General features: G+C 41.3%; 3 protein-coding genes across 4 annotated transcripts; 1 reads left to right on the top strand and 2 right to left on the bottom strand.

Moving 5' to 3' along the window:
• Positions 1 to 313: 313 nt before the first annotated feature.
• Positions 314 to 6,668, top strand: LOC136422245 (uncharacterized). The gene is made up of 8 exons (XM_066409890.1): positions 314 to 748; positions 1,476 to 1,608; positions 4,379 to 4,515; positions 4,862 to 5,024; positions 5,399 to 5,579; positions 5,827 to 5,941; positions 6,216 to 6,335; positions 6,597 to 6,668. Exons 1-8 carry the CDS (start codon positions 377 to 379, stop codon positions 6,666 to 6,668), a joined length of 1,293 nt encoding a protein of 430 aa, XP_066265987.1. The 5' UTR covers positions 314 to 376.
• Positions 6,669 to 13,077: 6,409 nt separating this feature from the next.
• On the bottom strand, positions 13,078 to 14,725 carry LOC136422244 (zinc finger protein 776-like). Its single transcript, XM_066409889.1, has 2 exons — positions 13,855 to 14,725; positions 13,078 to 13,515 (listed from the first exon to the last, which is right to left on the bottom strand). The coding sequence occupies exons 1-2, from the start codon at positions 14,723 to 14,725 to the stop codon at positions 13,223 to 13,225; spliced, it is 1,164 nt and encodes a 387-aa protein (XP_066265986.1). The 3' UTR covers positions 13,078 to 13,222.
• A 1,651-nt stretch (positions 14,726 to 16,376) lies between these two features.
• LOC136422262 (uncharacterized) lies at positions 16,377 to 20,986 on the bottom strand. 2 transcript variants are annotated; one of them, XM_066409912.1, is made up of 7 exons: positions 20,869 to 20,986; positions 20,363 to 20,464; positions 19,569 to 19,625; positions 19,225 to 19,317; positions 18,629 to 18,718; positions 18,175 to 18,278; positions 16,377 to 17,574 (listed from the first exon to the last, which is right to left on the bottom strand). In XM_066409912.1, the coding sequence occupies exons 1-7, from the start codon at positions 20,938 to 20,940 to the stop codon at positions 17,496 to 17,498; spliced, it is 597 nt and encodes a 198-aa protein (XP_066266009.1). In that variant the 5' UTR covers positions 20,941 to 20,986; the 3' UTR covers positions 16,377 to 17,495. The 2 variants fall into 2 exon arrangements, with proteins under 2 accessions (XP_066266009.1, XP_066266011.1); XM_066409914.1 differs by lacking the exon at positions 19,569 to 19,625.
• Positions 20,987 to 25,499: the final 4,513 nt, after the last annotated feature.

Genomic DNA, 25,499 nt, shown 5'->3' with positions numbered 1-25,499 from the left:
ATTCGGCTTTTGTAGAGTGGCACACACAGGTTATAGAATTGTTTAAAACTCTGAAAAAATCGTTTCACTGATAACTAAATGAATCAGTGAAAAACATATCGAGGGCTACCCTATTCATATAGCCTTGGTGGAACACTCCGACAAAAGGTGGGGCCTTTGTCACACCTACCAATAGCGTATCTTACCGATGACATGACGTAACTCATCACATGCATTATTTTTACCTGCTCAACCAAAATTAATGTCACTAAACAAAGACTGGGGCACATTGAGGGGCATACCCTAACCACTACCGAAGGCTGTTTAGAACAAGCATTCTTTCCGCGATTAAACCACTGGTGTGAAAGAACGTCTCACAAGTTTGACGTACAAATTGATGATTAAGTTAAGGATGAGCTCGGAAAAGCTCAGCGGGCAAAGATGCTCCGGTTACCGCCGGGATCGTTCACAGTTGTCGGTTGGCTCCCTCGTTCAGGTCCTGTCCGTGGGACTTGCCACCGTCTTCTGCGTCGTAGTTATTTTGGAGATGAACAAAGTTACCTCGGAGTTGGATAAAGTAACCAACAAGTTCACAACGGTTAACGCGGAGTTGACGTCTTTGAAGATTGATTTCGCCTCACTGAAGGCCAAACTGGAAGCGGAGAAGACTGCCAGAAGTTCCGAAACAGCATTTAGAGAGCGACTGGCCGTGGTCGAGACCAAGATTCAAGATGGCGTGTATGTGGCAGGGTGGGAGGGGAATCCGAAGGTAGGACACATTTTGCTGTATGAAGTTGTTCAAACTATTTGTAGTACGGTTACTACGTTTCAATAAGCAACAAAACACAACGTACTGTTACAGTACCATACGATGATTTTAATCATTTATGTTTAAGTGTGCAATGGTTGTCTTTGAATTTCAAGACAGTCAACAGATAATTTGGGTTGTTTTTATGAAGGTCATTTCCTGTTCAAGAACGGTTCCAATTTGAACTATGACCCGACTCGCTGTATTCTGCCTTTGGGCAAAACGTTTATGTTGGCTACATTCCTGATTGACTGATTGCTAGTCGCTCTAGGTATTACTAGCAGGGACCTATACTTCTGTTATTTTGCAACAAGTATTCCGGAAACATTGGGCAGGGGTCCTTGCGTAATGTTTTATTCAAGAAGAAACAGACAAAACAACTGTCACATTTCATTTATGATTCAGACCTGATATTGGAAACTTTTGTTTAAAATTATAATTTAATAGATTGGGATACAAAAACATTGGTTCGAGCATCTCAATCTGAACCTTTTATACATAGACTCCGCTCTGCAATGACTGAATGGCGGATTCACACGGTGTTCCCTTGTTTGTCACATTCACATGTGTGTGGAGAATCTTAATAAACAAATAGACTAATAGAATCATTCCCTTCTGTACAGTACTAGTAAGAGTAGTAATAAGAAAACTGGTCAACTTTTTGCTTCTGTTGATTTAACACCTCCAGCCCAACGCCCAGACTAACGTCGCCATAGCAACAGAACAGAACAGTACGGAGGAGGGCAAAGCCTTGCCCGAAGTAGAGCAGCCTCGGTTCAGGTCCAAGAGGTCAGCTAATTCATTGACCTTGCCAGTTGGAGGTGAGTACGGGACAGTAGACACATTTGATGGCTTTGTAGTACTACTACTGTGTACTCCTACGTTTTATGCTATTGTGTAACGGACTAGTATGTCTTCTAATGTGGATTGTTGCAACTGTCCACCAAGGAGGATATGTTTTTGGAGTGACTTTGTTCATAAACAGGATAACTGAATGAGAATGAATTGATATGACGGCATTTGGACATAGCTAGGACATGACGATATTAGGAACAATTTAATATGTTCTGCTTGCCATGTTGAATCACAATTAACGCACTATATCCCATATGCATCAACTTTCGTATGACGTCTGCCTAACTCATCGTGCAATTATTGTATAGTTAATGTCTGTAATTTGTAATTTTAAGCAAAATTGTTATATATGAATTTTAAGTATGTTTTCAGAATTGGATAACAGTTTTAAATATTGTTGATAACGAAGTTTGTAAACACCAACACAATTCAGGCTAAATGCCTGCAAGGTGGTGATTCAATAAAGTTCAGTTCAGTCCACCTTGCGGTTTGTTCTCGATCTGCAGCTCTCTGTATCTTTCAGTTCGGCACACGTGAAAAATCTCATTGTCAAGATATAGGCTTTTTTTAATTAAAACCATGACAAACCAGGTATATTTGATATTATTGTGCTTAAACCCCTTATCCACCATTCGTGAATTAGCAGTGTGTTGAACATTATTGAACGCATACGAAGGACCTTTGTACAGTACATACCCCACTCAATTTGTTCTTATTTTGATCATTTAATAGAATGCTTTCATATACATCTATACACTCTTATAGATTGTATGCAAATGTCATTCAAATGTAAATCGAGTATGGATAGTTTCTATGGTGAGACAACTCCATAGGAACTGTTGTTGTCCTTTGTGTTTTGAAAAAGCTCTAGCAACTCCATTGTCATTTGCTGTGATAGGATAGAGTCAATTCCATGTCACCGAGAGGGTTTTCAGATAATATTGCTAGTGAGTTCAAACAATTTTAGGTAAAAGACTGTTCCAGTCAAAATGTTCTAAATTGTTCAAACAATCAAGAATGAAAGTTTGAACATGTTTGAACTTATGAATATGTGTTGGAACTATTTGGAAAGTAATTGCACAAATATCTCTTTATTTAGAACAATTTTCAAACATCTTTGTGATTGTTTCACTGTTTGAACATGTTGGAACAATTTGCATCATTTTTCAAATGGTAGATTTGATTTATTGCCCCCATAAAAGTAGGTGCTAATCGCACTCTATTGTCTGCCTCTGTATATTTTTAGATTTCACGTCTAGACCTTTGTCTTGAGGTGTCTATGCATGGCACCCAGGCCTAATCCCCTATACTTTGAAGGGATGTGTGAATTGCCCTGTTCCCATCCCACTGACCCAGTTAGGCTCTCTTTACATTATAATTTTGCCGTCAGCGCCACTGGCGTCAGCGCCACTGGCGACAGCGGGAACCCCGTGTAAAGACAATTCCCGTCGACGTAGTCCCGCTGTCAACAAATTTTCTCCCGTCAGCTTCGAAGCCGTCGCCCGTCAGCACAGCGGGAGTCCCCGTCAACTTCAAACTCCGTCTAAAGAGAATACGTCGGGCTCGCGTCAGCGGGAGTCAGGGTTTCGGTGATTAGCATAAAGCACGCGTTGATTAGCATACTGTAAGTCTACTTAGATCCCCGGTATATATATAGAGAGAGAGATTCGCGGGATCCGCGGCGACTTTTGTGCCGTGCATTCATTTCCCCGCGGATATATTTATCGTACTTGTGCCCCCCTCCCTACATTTACGAGTGATGAGCATGGAATATCTACACATAAACAAGGCTTTGCATTGTAGTTTAATACGGGCGGGGAGACGCCGTCTACCGTTGTACAATCATACAATTTTGTTTCTTGCTTTTGTTATGCTTACGCGCGATACTTTCTACAAGATGGCGAAATGCAAGCACCGCAGGTGTCTGTCAGATTTCCGGGCGGTGTGTCTAGAGACGTCGCGACAGCGGCCTCCCGACAGCGGGAAATTTCGCCGCTGACGCGAAAAACGTAATGTAAACTGCGTGTTTATACCATGTTGTTATAATGTTGGAACATATAGGAATAAATGATCAACCTATTTTCCAACAGTTTCGAAAATAATACAAATAACATCTGTAATGTTAGAAATTTGTCTAACATGTTTGAACACAGCAAAAACTATTTAGAACATCAAATGAATGTTGGAAATTGTTCTAAACAGTCACTTATCTCCCTTAGATTGTTACAAAGGTTTTGCAAATGTTAGAACAAAAGGCAACAAACACCCTCTCGGTAATGTGGAATCGACTCTACAGAAGAATAGAATTGCCATTTTTTTTCTTAATTTGCCATCCTTTGCACTCAACATGTGCATATAAACTGATGACATGCTTGTGAATTCAATATGTTACATTTTGTATAACTGAGAGTGAGTGAAATTGACACAAAGTGTGTGTGTTTCTTCAAAGTGTCATCCTAGTAACCACAACAACCTCCTCCCCCCTCAGTGCTTCTCATTTTGTCTCCTAGGGTTAATGGACTACTCCTTATTATTGCATAAAATACACTGACAAATCGGTTATGCAAATAAGCGGATTCTACTGTATCATAAAGCATGGACTTATTGCAAGTATCGGGGTACTTTAGACCGTTACTGCTTTGAGAACGTCTTAATTTGAATATATTATTGTTTGTCATAGATGATGATATGCTATGATAATGCCATCACTATAGGCGCGTTGTGTTTGTATCCCAGGCTGTGCACAAGGACCTGCCGGTAGAGACGGGCGTGACGGCAGAGATGGGCCGCCCGGTCGGGACGGCGCTCCGGGGGGTTCCGGAGAAACTGGGCCGGCAGGTCCTCCTGGAACTCCAGGGCCTCCGGGGCCACGGGTCAGTTTCAAAACAATTTTAAAAAAAGTAAACGGCACGAATCTGTTTTACTCAACGAAGTGGTGTATTACAATCACCACATTTTACCCATTTGAAGATACTTGCACGCACACACACACACACACACACACACACACACACACACACACACACACAGACACACACACACACAGACGCACACACACACACGCACGCACACGCACGCACGCACACGCACACACACAGACACACACACACAGACACACACACGCACACACACACACACACACACACACACACACACACACACACACACACACACACACACACACACACACAAAGCAATTATGTATTCTACTTGTTGCAGATGAAGCCTGAGCTCGGCCTGGTCGGCTACTGGCCGCTGAATGAAGAACATGGCGCCCGTGACGTCAGCGGCTATGGTAACGACGGAGTGACGTTCAGCACGGGTGTGGCGGAGGGGCCGGGGGGAGAGACGGGGGGAGCCTTCTACTTCCACGGTGCCGTTGGTAAGGAACGCTAACGTTTTTTCTAACATTCAATGGCATTCGGATCCAACCATACGGTCGCGTTTTTCTTTTGACAACACAGTGAAATACAATACATTTCAGGCCCTTTTGTAGCCTGAGTGCCAGCCTTTTTAGCTTGGGTAGCGCAGCGGATCTTGGGTAGCGGACGGAAGCTAAAAAGGCTGGCACTCAGGCTAGCCCTTTTGATGTTGCTTGCCACCGATAGATCATGCTTGGAGATTATATCAGAGCACAACACACAACGCACAACGCAAGTAGATTACCGAATCACAAGTTGTGCTTTGGGTGATTCAATGTGTCTTGTTTATATGACAATAGTTTTATTGAAAGATCTGTTTAATTTATGTACCCAGGCTCTCGTGTGGAGTTCCCCAACAACGGAGCGCTGGACACCAGGAGTTACATCACCCTCCAGGCCTGGATCTACCCCCAGGGGACGAGAACCGGACCAATCTTCAACTACCAACCGGCTGGCAGTTCTGGCTGGGCGGTTCACTTCTGGATTTATCCTACCGGAAATGATCTATATATAGCGTAAATCACCGGACTAATTTGCATAACTCTATCAATACGTAACGTGTGCATGTAAATGCCATAAACTTGTCCTTTTATAGAACATACCGGAGGGACAGGATTTGGCAAATGATGACGCCTTGTCTATGTATACATGATAGTCATATTTGATAGCAACAAAAGGTGATAAGGATGTACGGCCACGCCATTGATAAGTAAGATATATCTGAATGTAATGTGAATGGAATTCATTGCCATGTTTATTCAGTATCAAGACTCCACCCCTTGGTCGACCTGGTATAAACCAGAATGAGTGGCAGTTCGTCACGGCTACCTACCATCGCACAACAGGCATCCAGAAGCTCTACCGGAATGCTGTAGAGGTGCAGTGTCTTTGAATCTCATCTTGCATGACTATTATCGATAGTGAAATAACTCCGCCAAAATGCAGAACACTATGACTGTCACTGAGATGTCTGACCTCCAAAACGTTTCTTGTTTCAAAGCTGCTAACAAGGTATGCAAGTATGAGCATTACTGCAATTCATTTTCGAATTTTAGCTTGCACGGGCCCAAATGTAAAGCTTAGCCTACATCCTAAGCACCACACGTTGAACTACATAAGACTTGCCATAGCTCATATTGTTATCGCTTCAGATTGGATCGCATCAGTTGGGAGACGTAGAACTGGATACCAAGCATCCTGTGTCCATGGGGGCCCGTCCGCCATTTACAGGAGACAGCAGTGCCTACAAAGGACGCATCGCTCACATGCAGGTAAACTTCTCTTACCATGTTTGTGGGTTGTCATAGTTTAAGAGCAAACGTCTGCGAACGTGGGAATGTCTTTGATGGTGTTTGATTGTTTTTACGGTTGAATCAATCTGGTGAGAATACTGCTTGTTGAAAATACGTCTTCGCGAAGGTTGATTATTAAGTTTGTGATATGAAAATGGAATATCATATCCTGCTACTGATAGGAGGTACTTTTGATTTAGGTAGATTTTATGTTGATTATAACTCTCCGCCATCCTTCAGGTTTATAACGTCGCCCTGACCCAGGCGCAGATCCAGGAAGCCATGAACCGTACCAGGAATGGGTACAGCTAGTTCCTGATCAAGAATCGGGTAAGAGTGCAGGACATTCACACCGATGTAATGTTTTACATGTATGTTCATAAACGCAGCAATTAGAAAGAAATACATTTTCTACTGTATGTGAAGTTTGGGTGAACTGTAGCGTCTTTGATCTGTACGTTAACAAATAGTATTGTGTTTTCCAGCCGTCCCTCGGATGAAGCTGTGATGGCAGTAGAGAAGTGAAACTCGACATGCCTGATTCATCTTAGAGTATATTTAGTCGCTTCTTTATGATATATAATGATATTAATGTACTACAAGCAAGGTGATAGTGGTTTAAGCTCGTTTTGAGGTACGCATGATACTAGATATCAATTATTCTATACTTGACCATGTAGAGCATTGTTGTTACATGCATAATGGGGTTTGTAGTAAGAGTATTCGCTTAAGATTTTGTGACGTTGTCACATTATCACTTTAAGTTCGAACCAGCAACACTTCACAACAAGCTAGCTGAAAACGCATAGTTGAGGGAAACATAGTATTGACCAACAGTCTAATATCGATAGATACTATTCTTCATATAGATAACGATATAACATTAGACTCATCTGGTGTGTATGCTTGAGTATGTGATACTTAGAATGTATATTTACAGCTCATTATTAACGAAAGACAATGTTTTAAGAATAATATCTATAGTTTGAACGGGGTTAAGGGCAACATAACACTTATATTTGGAGGACTGTACAGTCAGCATAGACAGGAATTCAATGAGATGTATGGTAACTTCTTACTAGCAAATACAACTGGTTGCTATTTTGTTAAATTGAATTCGCTATTTCTTGGTACCAATCGTATTTTCAGGCTGCACCGTTATTGTAGCAGTTTTAGACACTTGTAGCTTATCAAAATAACTGCCTGCCCATTTTCTGCTTGGTCATTGAACATATAGGACTGAACAGTTTGTTTGCATCCTTCTTTGCTTTGTTTCTGCGCTTGGAGTGAGAGATATAAAAAGACTGACCTGTTTGCAAAATCTGCGAAGTCTGACCCACTTATAACCCGTCCAAAACACCTTTGTCGTTACACATGAGTATGCAGGTTTTGATATTCAGCGTTGGTTGTGTGGCACACAGGATATAGAAAATTGTTGAAAAATCTTAAACTCATTCCGCCTGATAAAGGAAAAATATATATATTTGAAGGAGGCTAGTAATACACAATGTGTATAAAGTTGCATGGCATAATTCATGATCTCATTCCCCATACAATTTCATTTGACCCCTGACCCTCCTTAAATGGACCACTTATACTCTGACATGTGCGTATTTAGGTCCCTGGTATTTAATACCTCCTTATTATGCTGATGTCTTATGATGCATATTTTTTTTAGACAGAATTCAACAACGTTAAACTTTTCAAATCTTACTTTGTATCTTTCATCATTGTATACTAGTAGTTCATTATTGTCAATTGCCCCCTGTTAGCGGGCTTTCCCCCTCCCCTGTCCCATAAAAGAAGACACACAGGGCCATACGTCCCATACATATGATAATAACATATGATATCTACCAACATAATTCCACCAGGGTACATAATTCCGCCACCATTAAAAGATACATCCAAACAGATCTGCAACCCAACATCTCGGAGTGTAATACACTCCTGTATATGTAAACTATGCACACCTGAGGGTGCTGCACTAGAGATCTCTCAAACCCACTGTTTTTCAAAGTGGCGGATTTATGTAAGATGGCGGAATAATGTTAATGGAGGTTACATGGTACATAACGTCTTGAAATAACACAGGTGGCGCCACCGTAGCAGTTTAAACTGTGGCTGTTTAGAGAACTACCAGGTTATCAAGATCTTCCCACCTGTCTTAAGAACTCCCCTCTAACAGGAGGATTCATCAGCAGCTATACAGGTTGAATGACCGCACGTACACTGAGGAATACAATTAAGGGTTACGACATCAGCACAATCAACGTAGCCTATACCAGGCTCCAGATGTGGCTGGAAAGAGTAGAACTCGGCAAAATAGAGGAGTTGGCGAGCTGATAGATACAGTTAACCACATCAGGAGCCTGTGCGGAGTCGACTTCTTCAAGCGGTATAAAAGTAATTCCCCCATTGTTCCTAACGTGGCAAACTGCATCTCGTGGGGTCGTGTGGCGTAACGTCAGGGTGTTTGGCCCAGAACCCAGCGGTCCCGGGTTTGAATCCCCACTAGTCCTGACCATGATCATGAGAAGACAACTCGTTGAAATCAAAACAACCACAAATTATAAAAGAAGTGTGTAAATTTGTCCTCCACTGGCTCAAAGGAAGAAGTCAAACCTAACAAAACTAGCATCGTATAGATTTTGAAATGTAGCATGATACTGGATGTAGCCTTTAATATTGTTTTATTGATCCTTTTACCGCACCGTCTACTCGCAGCTTTCTCTTCCGTCGCTCGTCTTTCGCCGCAAGCTAGCTTCACACAGTGACTACTCTCTACAAACTGTTCAACGGACGTTGTCCACCTCACTTACAGGGTCTTCTGCCATCTACCAGATCATCATCCATTGATTCTAGATACTCCCTAAGAAACGGTAACAATCTCTCTTTGCAAATACCAAAAAGTGTGAGAACCCAGAGGGCCTTTTTCTACAGAGCCACCCAACTGTGGAACTCCCTTCCATCCGACACACGGACTGCCCCCTCACTCTCTGCTTTCAAAACTATGGCATGGAAGTCACTGGGGGACCCCTTCTCCTTTTAAATCTCCCCGGTCTAGTACGAAGTAGCTATTACTCCAATGTGCAATCCGTATCTGTATTTTCTCCCTTTTAGATTTTATAGTGGTATAGAATGTTATTGTATAATGATTGTAGGATTGTATATGTGTATGTTTTATTTTTAACTAATGTAACTGTATTTTACCATGTACTTTTGCAGCAAGGCTGGCCCCTTGTAATAGCAATAGCTAGTCGGGCAGCCTTGGCTGCTGTACATTGTACGCAGCCGAACAAATAAATATAAATAAAATTATTGATCCTTATTACATTTGTTGTTTGTACTTGCTATTTGCCCTCGGGCATGTACTTTATACTATCAACTGAGAGGTAAAATCGCAGCTTTAATTGTTAGTACTTTAATTGGGAGCCCCCCCCCCCCCCTTTCCTACTGCTGCTACCCCCCACCCCACCCCGTACAAACTCAGCTTTGACGTAAGCAAAATTATTCTCAAAGCAGAGGTTTCGGTCGAGTGGTAGGTAGGAGTGTCCTGGGTTTTTAACGTTTCTCTCCCTCTACCTATGCGACAGAACGGAACGCTTCAATCCTTTTAAATATAATCACTCTGACACATTGCGGCCGAGTTTTAACTAGGTGCGAAGGGAAAGAAACGTTAAAAATCCCGGACACCCCTATCCCACTCGACCGAAACCTCTGCTTGGAGAATAAAGCGAAATAGATGGTACATGGACGCAAGTATACAAAAGTAACGGCCTCCGCACTGGTGTTCCAGTGCTGAATCCAATGACCGAGTCGGCCTCAGCACTGGATTTCCAGTGCTGAAAAATGTTCAGCACTGGATTTCCAGTGCTGAACGGGCCTTGTTCCAGTGCTGAAGCCCTTCAGCACTAGTTTTCCAGTGCTGAACCCAGGATCAGCACTGGTTTTCCAGTGCGGAACTTCTCTCAGCACTCGTTTTCCAGTGCGGAACTGCTCTCAGCACTCGGTTTACCAGTGCTGAACTGCCGACGCACCGGCAGCGGACTAGGTCAAAGGTCGCCAAAGGTCAATCAGCACTGGGTAACCAGTGCTGATATACAAAAGTAACGGGTTCCGCACTGGATTTACCAGTGCGGAGGAGAACTTCAGCACTGGAAAACCAGTGCTGAAGTTTTTTGAGCACTGGATTTCCAGTGCTGACTTTTTTTCAGCACTGGAACCTGGATTTGCCAGTGCTCGGGACACTTCAGCACTGGAAAACTAGTGCTGATTTTTTTTAGCACTGTACTTCCAGTGCTGCAGTTATTAAATTATCAAATGGTGTAGGTGCAATGTGATATAGCCCTCTGTGGCCAACTTTATTATGTGTGTATTTGTGACAGATATAGCCCTTTCGGGAATCGTTTTGGTGGCTCTGAAAAGGGTCGGTGGTGCATGATAGTCAGCATTCAGGGGGCTTCTACCTCCCGAGTGTCGCTGAAATTTTATTATTTCCTCAGGATTACATTTTGTACTATTGGGCTTTTGACGAATGAACTCCGTTTCATGCATCTTATCTTTTCTAATTACGTCTTGTACTATTAGGTATTTAACGAATGAACCCTAGTTGTATAACAATTTGTAGTAGTTATCTTCCTTCAAGTACATCAGTTTGCCAATCGTGAATATCTCTGAAATGAAAATAGAAAACATTAAGAAGGCTGTCATTTTTACAATCGTGTGAAACTTAGATGTCGACAAATATACATGCTTAATATGCTGCTCTTGTTGTTTTTGTTGTTAGTTTGTGTTTGTGTGTGTGTGTTCGAAAGACTTAGTGTACAGCGACACAAGTGAGCCCCTTGTCCCTACTAAAATGGTATCTGCCAATGACGTAACGTATTTGACCTTTGGCAGGACACAGAATACTGTGAATACAAGTGGTATGAAAGACGCGCGAGGGGCGAGAATGAGTAATTTACGGCTCAATGTACGGCAGTGGATACATATACTTGTTAAGAAAAGGTAGTAACGTAATTCAAGACGTTTCAGTACAAGTATAATCGTAAAAACGCGGCTCAGTTCATACATTTCTTAACACTGCTATTAAATCGCGGCCTCAGCACTGGATTTCCAGTGCGGAATATTCGTCAGCACTCGATTTCCAGTGCGGAATATTCGTCAGCACTGGATTTCCAGAGCTGACCGTAGTCTCAGCACTCGGTTTCCAGTGCTGAGGGGATGTTTTCCAGTGCTGAGGCTGCGTCAGCACTGGATTTCCAGTGCTGAACATTTTTCAGCACTGGAAATCCAGTGCTGAGGGCCACTTCAGCACTGGATTTCCAGTGCTGATAGAGGAGACCGTTACTTTTGTATACGAGCTACATGGACTGTCCACGCCACACTAGCAAGAGGCTGGAATGTACTTGCTTTATACTATCAACTGAGAGGTAAAATCGCAAGTTTAATTGCGAGTACTGTAATTGCGAGCACCCCCCCCCCTTTCCTACTGCTACCCCCCACACCTTACAAACTCAGCTTTTACGTAAGCGAAATAGATGATACATGGACGGTCAGATTATGATTTTTCACACGCCATCCTTACAAGAGGCTGGGGTGGGGGACGAGCTAGTTCTATCTATTTAACTATCCCTAACGTGTGTGCTTGTTTTCATCACAGATGCCGTCTGAAGCCACCATCCCTGACGCCAAAGTGCTAACACTGCATCACGTGACAAGCATCAACCAATCATCACCCGACACGATCCCGCGAACACATTTAACATTTTTGGACAGTAAAATTCCTTTGGAACATCACCATACCAAATTGCCATATCAAGTGTTAATGAAATGATTTTTAAACATTTTTTGCCGTCGTACATGCACAAATCTCAATGTAAACACGTAACTTCTTACTCCTGCAGTTTTCTCTGTCTAAGGATGTTGCTTGAATAACGTGCAATTGCAGTTAATAAAGTGATGATGAGTGGCGAAAACATGTGTCGACTGCCTTTTTGATGGACGTTTACCTTAGCGTTACATTTTAGACATGGAAGCCCAAGTGGTATGGAGGAGTAAATATTGTTCATATTCATAGAGTATAAATGAAAGAAACAATACCTTTGATCGAAGATGCTTGGAGAAAAGTTTGCCAATCTAGATCTCTAAAAGGCATCTAAAGAAATGTCATTAGTTTTATGTATTATGACGATTCAACTTTGCATTTCCTTGTTGACATGAGCTGAGTACGTTCCAAGCAGAGGTTGGTGGAGAAGATTGTGACCATTTTATCACATGCCCCTTTTTCTGTCGGCACTTTTCTGTCCGTTTTCTGTCCACCAATTGGTGGAGAGTGCCGACAGAAAACGGGGCATGTGATAAAAAGGTCACAATCTTCTGCCGCCAACCTCTGCTTGGAGAGCAGTGCTGAGGGATTAAGCGTGGGAAATCCGTGCTTGAGTAGAGACGGGCGTGACGGCCAGCCTACTTTGCAGGCTTCCCCCAAGTGTTTATTTTTTTGGGGGGGGGGGGGGCGCTGATACGCGATTTTCAACTTATCGGGACCGTATCTGCTTGGGATATCGAATCTGCTTGGCGCCCGTAACCGCCGTTCCCATAGCGGCGGTTACGGACCCCAAGCAGATACGGTCCCCCAAGCAGATACGGTCCCGATAAGTTGAAAATCGCGAATCAGCGCTCCCCCCAAAATAAACGCTGGCGCCGCCCGGGAAGCCTGCAAAGGAGGCTACGTGGCGGCAGATATGGTCGGGACGGCGTTCCGGAGAAACTGGTCCGGCAGGTCCTCTTTAGACTGGTATGGTATCCAAAGCTATTATAGCTTCCCAGTCTCTTCTGTCAGTTCGCATAAGAAAACGTACGAACTAAGCTGATGTCTCCTGTCCTTGTACAGAACCATGTTTCCGCTCCATGTGGTGTTGTAAGAACTGGATCCGGTCTCCAGAAAAATCGCACAATTCGCACCTAAACCGTCCGGGTGGCTTAGGGTCCATGTGGACACGCCTATGCTGCCTGAGACTCGTCTTGTACTTGGTTTTAAACTCGCACAGCTCACAGGTAAAGGGCTGGCTGTCTGTATGTTTCACCATGTGGATGTCGATGTGATGTTTCCTGTTTGCAGTGTAGTCGCACTCCGTGCATTTGTAGGGCCGTTGTCCTGTAAAACAATAAGGAATACATTAATTGCGCGACAATTGTAACGGGTACAATGTATGGCAATTTGTAGATACATAACAATCGACTATTTCTAATATTTAACAATTGAAAGAACGAATTTATAACATGAATAACAATCGATCTAACTAGTGATATGAATGCTAATGGCTAAGCCGTATACAGTGTAGTGATGTCGATAACAGCATTCTGTGTCAGGAACGTAAAACAATGTCTCGTTTTTGCATAGAGTTGTATATAAATTAGCCTACATAGGCAGATATATGAACAGGGCAGGATCATATTGAATATCTGTCTTGGTATGCGGCAGCATGCATTTTACCTGTGTGTGTTCTCATGTGCTGGACCAAATGCCCCCTGTGTACCGTGCTGTACCCACACTCCCCGCACATGAACGGACGCTCGCCGGTGTGGGCCCGCGCTAGATGATGGTCGAGCGCCAGCTTCCTTGGCCAAGTCGCGTCGCAATGCGGACACTTATACGGCCTCTCTCCCGTATGAGTCCGCATGTGTTCCACCAACCGGTGCCTTACTTCAGTGCCATAGTCGCAAGCATCACAGTTAAAAGGCATGGGCTGACTGGGATCTTTGTTCGGCCGCTTTTCCTTTTCGGTGTGTCTTGCCAGAAGATGTCTCTTTAGATGATGTGCCCGCTTCGATACGTGATCACATTGCGGACACGGATACCTTCTGTTCTCATGGCTTTCCTTGATGTGACGTGACATGTTGGACTGAAGATCGGTGGTGTACTGACATTGTGGACAGGTGTGTTCTTTCTCCTTCTCCTTTTCATCCTCATCATTACATTTTCCCATCTCCTGTCCTCCTCCCTCTTCTTGGTCATCTTCTTCTATCCGGAAATGACGTAACGCGGTACCCGGGTGTTCCTCCGTGTGCTCCGAGCCATCTAAGGCAGGACTATGTAACGTTCGGTCGTGTAGAGGTATCGAAGACTGGGTGCCATCCTCCGTAGTAATCGCTGGCTCAATCGTCTCGCTTGCTAACCACGAAGGTATCGGGGAAAGTTCCTCTTCGCTATTTTCAGTCTTAGTGGACACGTATGTTGACAGGGCATGATGTCCGTTGCAGGAAGGTACGGGAGTATAGTCAACACTGTCGCTTATCGGAAGAATACATTCATACGTGTCGTGTATGTCTTGCTTCTCCTCTTTAATAACGACTGTTGACTCCATATTGTTTTCTACAACACAAAGAAGGAAATGAGCAAAAAACTAGTATGAAAAGTTCTTATATTGTTACAAAATATCGACCTCCGTAGACTGTATGAATTAAACGTTCTTTTGGAAAAGAGCAAAATAACTTTATTGGCCCTTAAGTGAAAAAGTAGGGGTCGTAATATTAATGATATACTGTCCAGGCCTACGGAAACAAAGTGTGCAAGGTAGGGTAGCGTCAGCGAAAGTAATGTAAGAACAGTGTCTCGTTCGTTCGTTTGTTCGTCTGTTCAGACCCTTGCAGTGCCTTTTAGCACACAGGGCAGCAGGTTTCCTTGCCGCTACAGTAGCAGGGTATATCTTTTATAAGGAGGGGTTGCTAGCCCTCCTCCTACTAGTAAGTGTATATGGTAAAAATAAATCGACAAGACATGCAAAAGTCATTCACAATTTGAAAACTACTAGTCGCAGAGGACCGACAATATCATTTCCTGGGGCGCCAACTATCGAAGCTGACGTGAACTGCACCAGAATGGGTATGAAAATCTAACACTATAATCTGCTCCAGATGTAGAAAGTTTGCCACGAGCCTTGTTTGTCGGTGAAATAACGGAACTATTCTCACCAAATTAAGGTGATTGGTCTAAGGAGGACTAAGGATATCTACGCTCAATAGTACATAAGAAAGAAACGATACAAAATAACACAAAGATGACCTCTACCCTGACCGTTATCCAAGATTTGACTTGATCTATCCACAGCCGTCGGAGGGCCAAGTGCCATGTTTTACTCCGCCAACTAAAAACTTACGTATACACACACTCAACAACTAGGAGAGTACCCTTGTCTACCTCTTTAACATAGCGTATCTTTAAGACACACCTTTAAGACGTCCAGAGTCTTCTATGTCGGAGACGACTATCCAGGTCACCACCCCCACCGATGTCTGGTTTGGAGTTCCGTCGTGTCAAAGGTCGGCAATTCCTAGCATTCCTGATCTTCCTGATAATGTCGCAGTTTTTCCAGAATATTGACAAGCAACCATTTTACAGAATATCCTGCTCTGATAGTTTTAGCATTACTCAAGTTACCACATATCTATTACATTGATTGAAACAACAAAATAGAGAAGGAGTTCACAAAAAAACTGCTTGTCAACACGTTTCGAACTCAAGGTCACTTTGACTAGCGGCGTTCGAAAGTACGTTATCTCTATCATAGAATGTTAGAATGCGTTCGAAAGTACGTTGTTTCTACAATAGAATGTTAGAACGCGTCCGAAAGTTACGTTGGCGGAAATGACATATTAACGAGGCAAGGTTGTTGTCGTGACCGGCCGTTAAAGTGTACATGTAAACTCGTTGATGAGGTATAGTTATAGTGTATATTGGAAATGTTTCGAAATAAAAATTTTGTACATTCATCTTCTACTAAAATATTCATGAATTGGTACTTTTATCAAAATGAATATTTTGCCGATCAAAATTAGGACTTCGTCAATGGTAGTTCTTGAAATGTCGTACGTTTTGCAAGGGGTTGCTAGCTCACTTTGAGCTGACACTTATCAAAAGTCGGAAATGTCTGTTTTATAGCAAAAAAAGAAAATGATGAATTGCTGATATTGATAATTCATATGGTACAGACTTGTCATGAATGAAACGATAAGAACTTTGATACGTCACTTGTTTTATTGCACAAACATTCCTTGATAATTGTGTGATAGACTAAGACTTTGGTTTTGACCGAACACTGTACAGTACAATTCAAGACAATACATTATTTTACATTACAAACATAAATGACAATATCTCATTATCTAACAACATTCTAAAACACGTCATCATATCACACACAATATACACATTAACATGACTATTCTAACACGGTCTTGGTAGTGATACACGAAGTAACAAACATTTTCTTCTTTCTTTCTTGCTCTAGGTATGCTATTTCAATTCATAAAAATCCATATTTCAAATGTAGTCGAAATTAATCAATCAAATACATACAACTGCATACAAATTTGGGAAGAGAAGAACAAGTCGTTGGGGTCAAAATTTCCCTGTCACAAGATCACATATCGTACATGGCATGCTTCAATTTCCAATCCGTTTCTGTAAGACTTATATTAACGTGTATTTCGTTCAATTTTCTATTGTACCTACACTTACATGAAACAAACTGTCAACCGTTTGATCTATAATTTTGCTAGTAACATGTGTGTCTACATTTACACAATTCCTATGTATTGTATGTACACAGAACAACATTATAAGAGGTATCATGTAGCAATATATTCTTCCAATGCTACATTGTTTCACCAATATCTTTGTGGTTCATCTGTACATGTGAGTGACACTATAGAAGTTAACGTTGTGAGGAAGTTGTATACATTTTGTCGATCATCTTTAATACATTACACACTTCTCTTTCTGGAAACTGTGACATTTGGACGCATCGTGATAAGGACATTCCTCGACCAATCTGTATTTCCGATACCTTAAACTTTCCTGATTTGTTTTATATGATGCATATATGATGCGTATATCAGATCTTTATCTTGTTTCACAATTAATCCTGTATCCTATATTCAGGAATTAGTTTCATTGCATTGTTTCATGAAGATGACAAGGTCTTGATTCTTGTATAATGGACCAAGAGCTGGAGGTCAGTTGGAGACTCTCTTACAGAAGAGCTAACAGATGTATTTGGAGACCTGGCATCATCTGTAACGTTAGTTCGTACGTCATCAAAACTGTGGTAAACGTCATCAAAATGGTAGCAAACGTCACCGGTAGACTTTCGGGCGTGGAATCTTGATTTCCGAGCCGCTGGTGAAGGATGGAGGCGACTCTTCATCGATACTCCTGGATTAGAAAGATAAGGTGGATGTTTATGATTGAAATGTTGAAGGTTTGTTTCCAAACCATGGCAACTAATATGATAACCAAGAAAAGTCTCCTTCTGCTATTGGCGGGTGACTGTGATATATCAACTCAATCCATAATAAAAGCATATGGCGCAAGTTGTTTTAGACAAAGATATACGATTCAGGATATATGAACCAGACACTTAATGATAACAATGAAAGGTACAAAGCAACGTATTGCTTTCATTGGACGGAAACATAAACCAGAGAACAGAAAGGATCGACGTTGCAGGCACATTGCAAGTCACATTGAAGCTATTTCTAGTTGTCATGCTAATGCCAGGCGAAAACGAAAAATTTAAGTGTACATCAATGAATATGTACAAGCTTTGGTCTTGGATTCTTTTTGGTACGTTTTAAGTTTTTATTGTCTTTTATATCATACTTTTCGTTCCCAACGACTGCCCGACCGGGCCCCGGATTTGAAATGTGACCCTAGCATAAGCTAGCCCTGTATGGAATCAGAAATATTCAACAGATGCTTCGCATGTGTTTAAAATCAGATCTCGTGTAGTGAGATATAGAACTTGTAACGTACGGTGGAGGTCGTGAGTTGAAGTACCCAGGACGGCCGGGAGGGGCGTAGTTGGGAGGTGCGTTGCCTCTGTAGATGTACGGGTCAGTGTAGGGGTCACCGCCACCCTGATATGACGACAAAAAAACCTTTAGAATTACAATTGTATCATAATCTTAAATCTTAGATGTTAGCATTAGATCCAGATTTAGAATAACAACGTTTACACTCTATCCAAATATTGCAAGAGATAGAATTTCTTATATCATTTCACTTCGTAATTGGTTCCATTCGTCATTCTATGTCTTTCATTTTTTTTCTGTTATGAAATATGTAGCTCCATTGGCGATTTCGGTCTTACTTTTGTTGCCTGTTTGTTTCAACATCATTGTGTTCAAGATTGCTCTTTCAGAACAGGTATTTAACAGTTGTAGTTAAAAACTGGGGAGAAACGGTTTGGCAAAAATGGATGAATTACCGGTCTGAAGTGTATCTGGTTTTCCTCCAGGTATTTCTGTCTTCTCTTCAGCTCCCCCGTTCGCCACGACACACACAAGAGACAGTAACACTGGAGCAAAACGAGTATCATATACGTCAGTATTATAGGGGTTTTTCATTGGCGTTGTTGAAGTTATAATTTGAATCCCCCGGTGACCATTCATGTTGGTGGATAATTGCATTACAACAGCAGCATGCTGATGTGTTTAACAGACGTACGCCAGTCCAACATGGCGTAACTGGCGTCATATAAAAAGCCTGTATAGTCTAGTCTGGAGTCAAGTCTAATGACACAGCGAGGTCTCTACCCTAGTGGAGGGGGGGGGGGGTTATTGAGGTCCCATAGAGACATGTCGATTTTGGGCCCCCTGCAGTATTTTCAGGTTCTGTCATGGTAGTCTCCCTACGGGTGTACGGATCGTAGAATTCGACAAAAAAGGTTGAATAATTGGTCAGGAGAGTCGGCCCAAGGGAAGGTTAACATTTCATCCTCGCCTGCAGATGAAAACCTATAATGGCAAAACTCTCCTGGCAATTATGGTAGATACTGTACTACAACAAATGTATCACACGTACCTTGATAACGAGAAGAATCCCACGGGCGAACCCACCGCCGATGAAGGACAGAATCTTGTTGTCTACAAGCGGGATCGGTTTCCAGTCTACCGTCTGGAGAGAGAATTGTACAACAAAGCTGTTGTTTCACCATACCTTTCGTCTTATAGATACATCAACTGTCTAAAGCAACTGTCTCACAAGTAAGTCATAGATCTCAACTTGAACGTTCGAACATAGCCGTGCATTGCAGAATATGTCGACAGAAAATCATTACAATTTTCTCTCCAATTCGTTTCATTCCATTTCGTTCCATTTCGTATATTATGTACGAACGCACGCACACGTCACGTTGCTATGGTTACCTGGAGTGACAGGCAGTTGTCGTAGCCTGTCTCCTCTACACGTTTAGCTAAGTTGTCCTTAAGCAGCGTGTATAATGGGAAAAGTAACATGAAGCATTTACCATGAGTTACCCATAAACTAATGTACGATCCCAACTACATATATTGTGTCTGGGTAGAAAATGCGATCTGGCAGTATCGCCGGTTTTATAGAGATCCCGATCAGAGTTTCTTTCGACAGAGATCGCGATCATGATGCTAGGTGTTAGGATGGTCCTGAGTTTCAAGTCAATCTATTGATCTTAAGTGACATGAATCAAAGTTAAAAAGTTCTGTCTTTTAATTCAATGTCCACAAGAACAGAAAAATGTACAGACTCCTATCGGGATCTCTACTGACAGAATCGACGATTGTGCCCCATTGCAACCCATATTTTGACATATTCTATGGCATAGCCACACTCATTTCGGAACAATAAGCGGCCGCAATTTTCAAATCATATCTTGATGCAGGATACAAATTGTACAGGGCAGTGCATGTTGAGTTTCAGAGAAGATAGAACTTCTTTCCATCCACCATCCTGTACTACGTAGACGATGAAAATAACATTATAATAGATACACCAAGGAGGTTAAAATTCTATTTTCAACCTCGTTGGAGATCCTAGCAAAGCGTCCCACCGAGCTGCAGTACCAATCGGAACCGCTTGATGTCGCTATAAACTCGCCAATGATTCCAATGGCTACAATATGCAGTATACCTAACATCATAAACGTAACGTTCCTATTAGGAAGAATGGCTTGTTTCACACTTACCCTCTCCAGAAAGAAGACGTACATGATGGTCACCAGCCAGAATTCCACTATAATCTGTACAGAGACGCCGAAAATCCACAGGAACATGGCGCCTCGCTTGTTCTAAAACATGGGGTGGAAAACAGATGTTAGTCAGCTTCTATCAGTTTGTTTTATTTGTTTGTTTGTGTGCGTGTGTGTGATTGCACCATATGTCAAATATACGATTGGCTTAATGACGGCTTTGGTGAATCTAAAATAATAGGTATATGTGGCTTTTTTTCAACCGGTTGGGGAATTTAGGTTCCATGATGTATACAATACGTTTCAGCAATTGCAAGCAGATTCTTGCACTTCATGATCTTCCTGTTTCAGTGGTGGTTGAACAAAACGAATATGTACAAAATAATTGGAGTGTAGACCCAAATTATCTAATCAAATACATGCAGTCATGCACATAAAACATATTCCAGCCATCAGATTTCTAATCGCAATTGTGCTATGTATAATAGTTGACAGCAACTCACCAATATATTAGTGAAGAGAAGCACGATTGATAAGAGTCCCACTACTCCGAGTACTGCGATCTCACAGTACATGCCATAGATGGAAGGTGTGATTACTGAAAGAAAGAAAAAATGCAGTGATGAAACATATCGTCTATATTTTCACACACTCCCCTGCTCTTGGTCCACATCTTGTGGGTGTGCCACATGCACTGCTTTAAGGCTACATTAGTATTATAATTAGCTTTTTACTCTGTATATAATGATATTTGATAATTTTGTATATAATCAATTCTGTGTATAATTGTTACCGAATTGTATATTCATGTTTACTGACTTTTGATGTCTAATGTTTATTGTTTGATTTGGTTTCGTATTGTTTTCTATTATCATTTCAGGTTTGGGAGGACAACTTGTAAAGGTGTTGATACACCTGTTTTGTCCTCCCTTCCACTTGTTTTTCCATGTGGTAAATTCAAATTAAGAAATAAAGAAATAAAGAAGTATTTCACATTTACACTTGTTTCTACAGATTCAAATAACAGACAAATTGGTATTTCTTTTTAAACATTTTTCTTCACAAGCATACTAACACAGACTTTTCATGGTCGGCAATTGCAGATAAAACCTAAATTTCTTTCGCTTGGCTGGGCAAGTTTTGTATCGTACACTAGTACTTGCACTGGTAAAACACTCAGACGGACAGACAGAAAGAACAAGTTATTAAAGCTTTGATGTACATATTGACGTCGTAAAATCGTGCGCCATTCAAAGTATATAGGATAAAAATGTAGGCATTAACTTAAATACACATCACGATCAATTTCGTGCATATTCCATTTGGCATAGACTTTTAAGACAATCAAAACGGTTGAAGTAGTAATAAACACAGAAGAATAAATGCTTCACTCACAGTCTTCATTGGCAGTGGAGTTAAGTTCTCGTAATCTGTTTATATTTGTCCACTCCCAGAATGCAACGCCAGCGTTGAAAACCTGCGGACGATAGAGTTGGAGAAAGTCAATGTACATTCGGGCTTTTGGTATATAACTATGAGGGAAAGGCTAGAAGCCCCTCTTGTATACCTACAAAATCTGGCTACGGAATCAGGAAGGATATAACTTGCTGCCCCTAAGTACATATGAATATATAAAGTACATATAAAGTACATATAAATCGATGCACTTCAAGAGCCAAACAACACTTTGAAAGAGTGCGTATATCTAAAGAATGAAACATCAACAGCCCCCTCCCCAAGTTCAACGTACTATAACATTTGAGAAGTATAACAATTGAAGGATTGTCTCTATCTACGTGTTGTACATGGTCTATATCGTATTAGGTAGGATTATATACAAGACAACACACACCAAGCCTGGATCGATAGAAACTATACCCTTTACCAGGCTCTGCGGATGGAAATTGGCCAAATAGAGTGAATAGTATGCTAAGGGAGTCGGTTACGGAGGGAGGGTCCAATAGCAGACTAACTCCTCTTGAATGTTTTTATGTCTATTCGGCCAATTTCTACTCTTTCCAGCCGCCTCTGGAGCCTGGTAGAGGCTAATAGCAACTGTGGTCGTAGCTTTATTGTGTCTAACAGGTCACGGCCGTTCACTATCCCCTCCCCTTTCAGCATACGTCCCCATATGCTAACAAATCATGATATGACCGTTACAGTACCATGAAGTATATAGCCGTGATGATGACGCCTGTGTAGAGGCTACAGCACCCACAACACGTCTTCATGACGACAGGAGCCGCCCCGGTATCGGTGACGTCAGGAGCCGTCCCGCTATCGGTGACGTCAGCCGTCCCGCTATCGGTGACGTCAGCCGTCCCGTTGTCGGTGACGTCAGCCGTTGTGCTATCGGTACCAGGATAATATCCTCCAAACCTCCTCACAACGACACCCCATCCTCATCACCTGGATAACATAACATAAACATTACATTTCAGACAGAAGTAAATTAGCGAATCAAGTATACTATCAGCTGTCGTTCCTGTATATGCGTGATCCATTGTCATTGATACATAAGATTTAATTTGACACATGTATAGTGCGGATATGATATGAGATATCAAACTGTTACCATGTTATACGCAGGTGTGGCTTGTATACTGTATTGACTGTACTATACTTTACGATACTGTATCTTTATTGTGGCAACTTGATAGGTGGCGTTTTCTTAATGAAAAAAGGAGGCTTCGCAAAAGGCAGTCATCGTCCACCTATCTAGCAATGCCTACTGCATTTCAATGTTTGTTTGATGAACTTGCTATAGTCTAATAATCTATCAATTCAATGAAAATTTCACACATAACAATGATAGATCATGATTAAAGCAACTGCTACTGTAACACTTCATCTAACATAGCAATGTCTACTGCACTTCAATCTCTTTGATGAACTAGTCTAATAATATTTCAATTCCACAAAAATGTCACACATGATAATGATAAAAGCAATTGCTACACTGTTTGAATATCAAGGAAGGTGTGATCTATGGTTAATGTACTAGTAAATGTAATGAATGTGAATGAGTGATAGCTATGACAAAGACAAAATGATTGTGCGTTCGCGTGGAAAATTATGCCGTGGAAAATCATTGTAGACCTGTTTCCTATGACTATATCTGAAAAAAGAAGAAGTGAGAGATATTGACAGAAAGGAATAATTGACGTCCAATATGCAATGGCAACCAAGAAGCATATTTCTGATCCCAGTGAAATTTTCATAGCTAGATTCAAAGAAACAGAAAAAGACAAATTTGTTTCTTCAAATTCAGTTTGTGACCGATAAGTAATTTGAATTACACCTTGCAATGCCAGAGCATACTCAAGCCCCAATTGACAATCTTGTAACATACATGGCCATACGTTGATAAAGGTTAGACATCCAGGCAATACGATACGCCAAATAACAGTTACTCAAGCAACTCGATATGATTTTGGAAACCAAAAGTATAACCAGCTGCTTGAGTAACTGTTGTTTGGCGTATCTTATTGCTTGAGAAAATGTTATTTGGCGTATACATGGTCATGCATTACGATACTCATTCTTTATTTTTGATGGTACTGGATTCAATATGGGGAGTTTAAAAGGAATGATTGCCCCTTCCCCCCATTCCGAGTTATGCTTCCAGAAAAAAAATCTCGTTCCTCTGTTACCGAGGTTGTATAGCAAACAGCACAAACAATGGCAATCAATCCATCCACCGTGCGGGCTGTCACAGACAATAAGGACATGTATTCTATCTGCACAAAAATGTTATCACGACTACAAAAGATCTTTGAATATTTCATGGCGTTGTATCAATCTGCGAGCAAAGGTCATGAAAGGTCAGGAAATCAACTTTGCGTTGAGTCAGAGGGGGGCGAAGTTATTGTTGGTCAGTTCGTTCATGTTTAAGTTTACTGAAATAACGGATTGCGGCAAAGATTATGATTGACTTATTTGCAAGCGATGGAAATAGCTCATTCACGTCAGGAGTACGCTAGCTGTCTTTTGCACGCGAATGGACAATGAGTTGTCGTCGAGGGATTTTCAAGGAAGCGATTTGAAGTACTGAATTAACGAGCCAGCAAATTGAATGTGACACCGGTCAAGTGGAAAATCTCGACTGCTCATTTTTCGTGTGTGTCTGTCTCAAGCTATGTGAGAATAATTCTGACAAAATCAAAGAATGTTTTAGAGGAAGCTAAGAATTCAGCATTTTATGGAGTGTGTAAGTTGATATAAATCACAGCGTTTCAGTATGATTGGATCTTAAGATTTTGTCTTGAGACCGTATCAATGTTTTCTGTTTGAACACGTTGATTATTATTTGAAACTTTTGAGATTTGAGTCTAATATGTCCGTGAACACTTGAAGCTGAAATCTTCTACAAAATATCACTATAACGTCATATAGTTCCGATTACTTAAAGAGGTACTAAAACACCAACAGATTTGACTAAATTGGTTGAATTCTAAAGGATCGCGGGTGTAAAAACGCACATATACAGAAATAGGCAACATTTCAGCTTGGGTTGACGGTTGTAATACAAGAACTGTTCATGCTGCAAAACTCCCTGCTATAAACCAACCTCCATGTTTTTGTACAACAAACTGTTACCATGAAGCACATGAAATATTCGCTACACAATTTCATTACTGAGTTCATCCTCAAAAAAACTGTAATGGCGCTCAGGGGAAATTCTGTCTGATTGAAACTACCCGAAGCATATAAGATCTATACATTATAGATCGCAGTCTGTTGCATGAATACAAAAACGTATACACTAACAGCAAATACAATGTATAGTATCACATGTATACCCAGGCTTGTATACCAGAAAAATCCCTTAAGGTTTGAAGAATCTCTAAAAGCTTCTACAAGGAAATCTTTAGGAAAAATCTCAGCCAAAACATTCCAAGACTCAGAAGATGTTTCTCGAATACAAAAACACACATACCATTAACAGCACATACATGTACATAAGACAATATATAACATAACATGCCCAGAAGATACCTTAATTTAATTTAATTTATCATCTGAGTTCCTCTTAAGATCTGAAGGCTTTGTGTAATCTTCTGTAAGGAAATCTTGAGGAAAAATCTCAGCCAAACTATCCCAGGACAATATGTGTTGCTTTGATACAAACACA

The sequence above is a fragment of the Branchiostoma lanceolatum genome, chromosome 16 (assembly GCF_035083965.1).
Source record: "Branchiostoma lanceolatum isolate klBraLanc5 chromosome 16, klBraLanc5.hap2, whole genome shotgun sequence".
Taxonomy (NCBI): Eukaryota; Metazoa; Chordata; class Leptocardii; order Amphioxiformes; family Branchiostomatidae; genus Branchiostoma; species Branchiostoma lanceolatum.
The sequence above is the reverse complement of the archived record's forward strand: the minus strand, read 5'-3'. Positions and strand labels throughout refer to the sequence as shown.

What these genes read in the sequence shown, in the direction of transcription:
- LOC136422245 (XM_066409890.1), top strand. Translation starts at nt 377, where the DNA reads ATGATTAAGTTAAGGATGAGCTCGGAAAAGCTCAGCGGGCAAAGATGC. An exon ending in CTACTTCCACGGTGCCGTTG is followed by an intron (nt 5,025 to 5,398) that starts GTAAGGAACGCT and finishes TTATGTACCCAG; the next exon opens with GCTCTCGTGTGGAGTTCCCC. An exon ending in TCTACCGGAATGCTGTAGAG is followed by an intron (nt 5,942 to 6,215) that starts GTGCAGTGTCTT and finishes TTATCGCTTCAG; the next exon opens with ATTGGATCGCATCAGTTGGG.
- LOC136422244 (XM_066409889.1), bottom strand. Translation starts at nt 14,725, where the DNA reads ATGGAGTCAACAGTCGTTATTAAAGAGGAGAAGCAAGACATACACGAC. An exon ending in GCACATGAGAACACACACAG is followed by an intron (nt 13,516 to 13,854) that starts GTAAAATGCATG and finishes ATTGTTTTACAG; the next exon opens with GACAACGGCCCTACAAATGC.
- LOC136422262 (XM_066409912.1), bottom strand. Translation starts at nt 20,940, where the DNA reads ATGTACTGTGAGATCGCAGTACTCGGAGTAGTGGGACTCTTATCAATC. An exon ending in ACGTCTTCTTTCTGGAGAGG is followed by an intron (nt 19,626 to 20,362) that starts GTAAGTGTGAAA and finishes ACGCTGCTTAAG; the next exon opens with GACAACTTAGCTAAACGTGT. An exon ending in ACCAGATACACTTCAGACCG is followed by an intron (nt 18,279 to 18,628) that starts GTAATTCATCCA and finishes TCGTCATATCAG; the next exon opens with GGTGGCGGTGACCCCTACAC.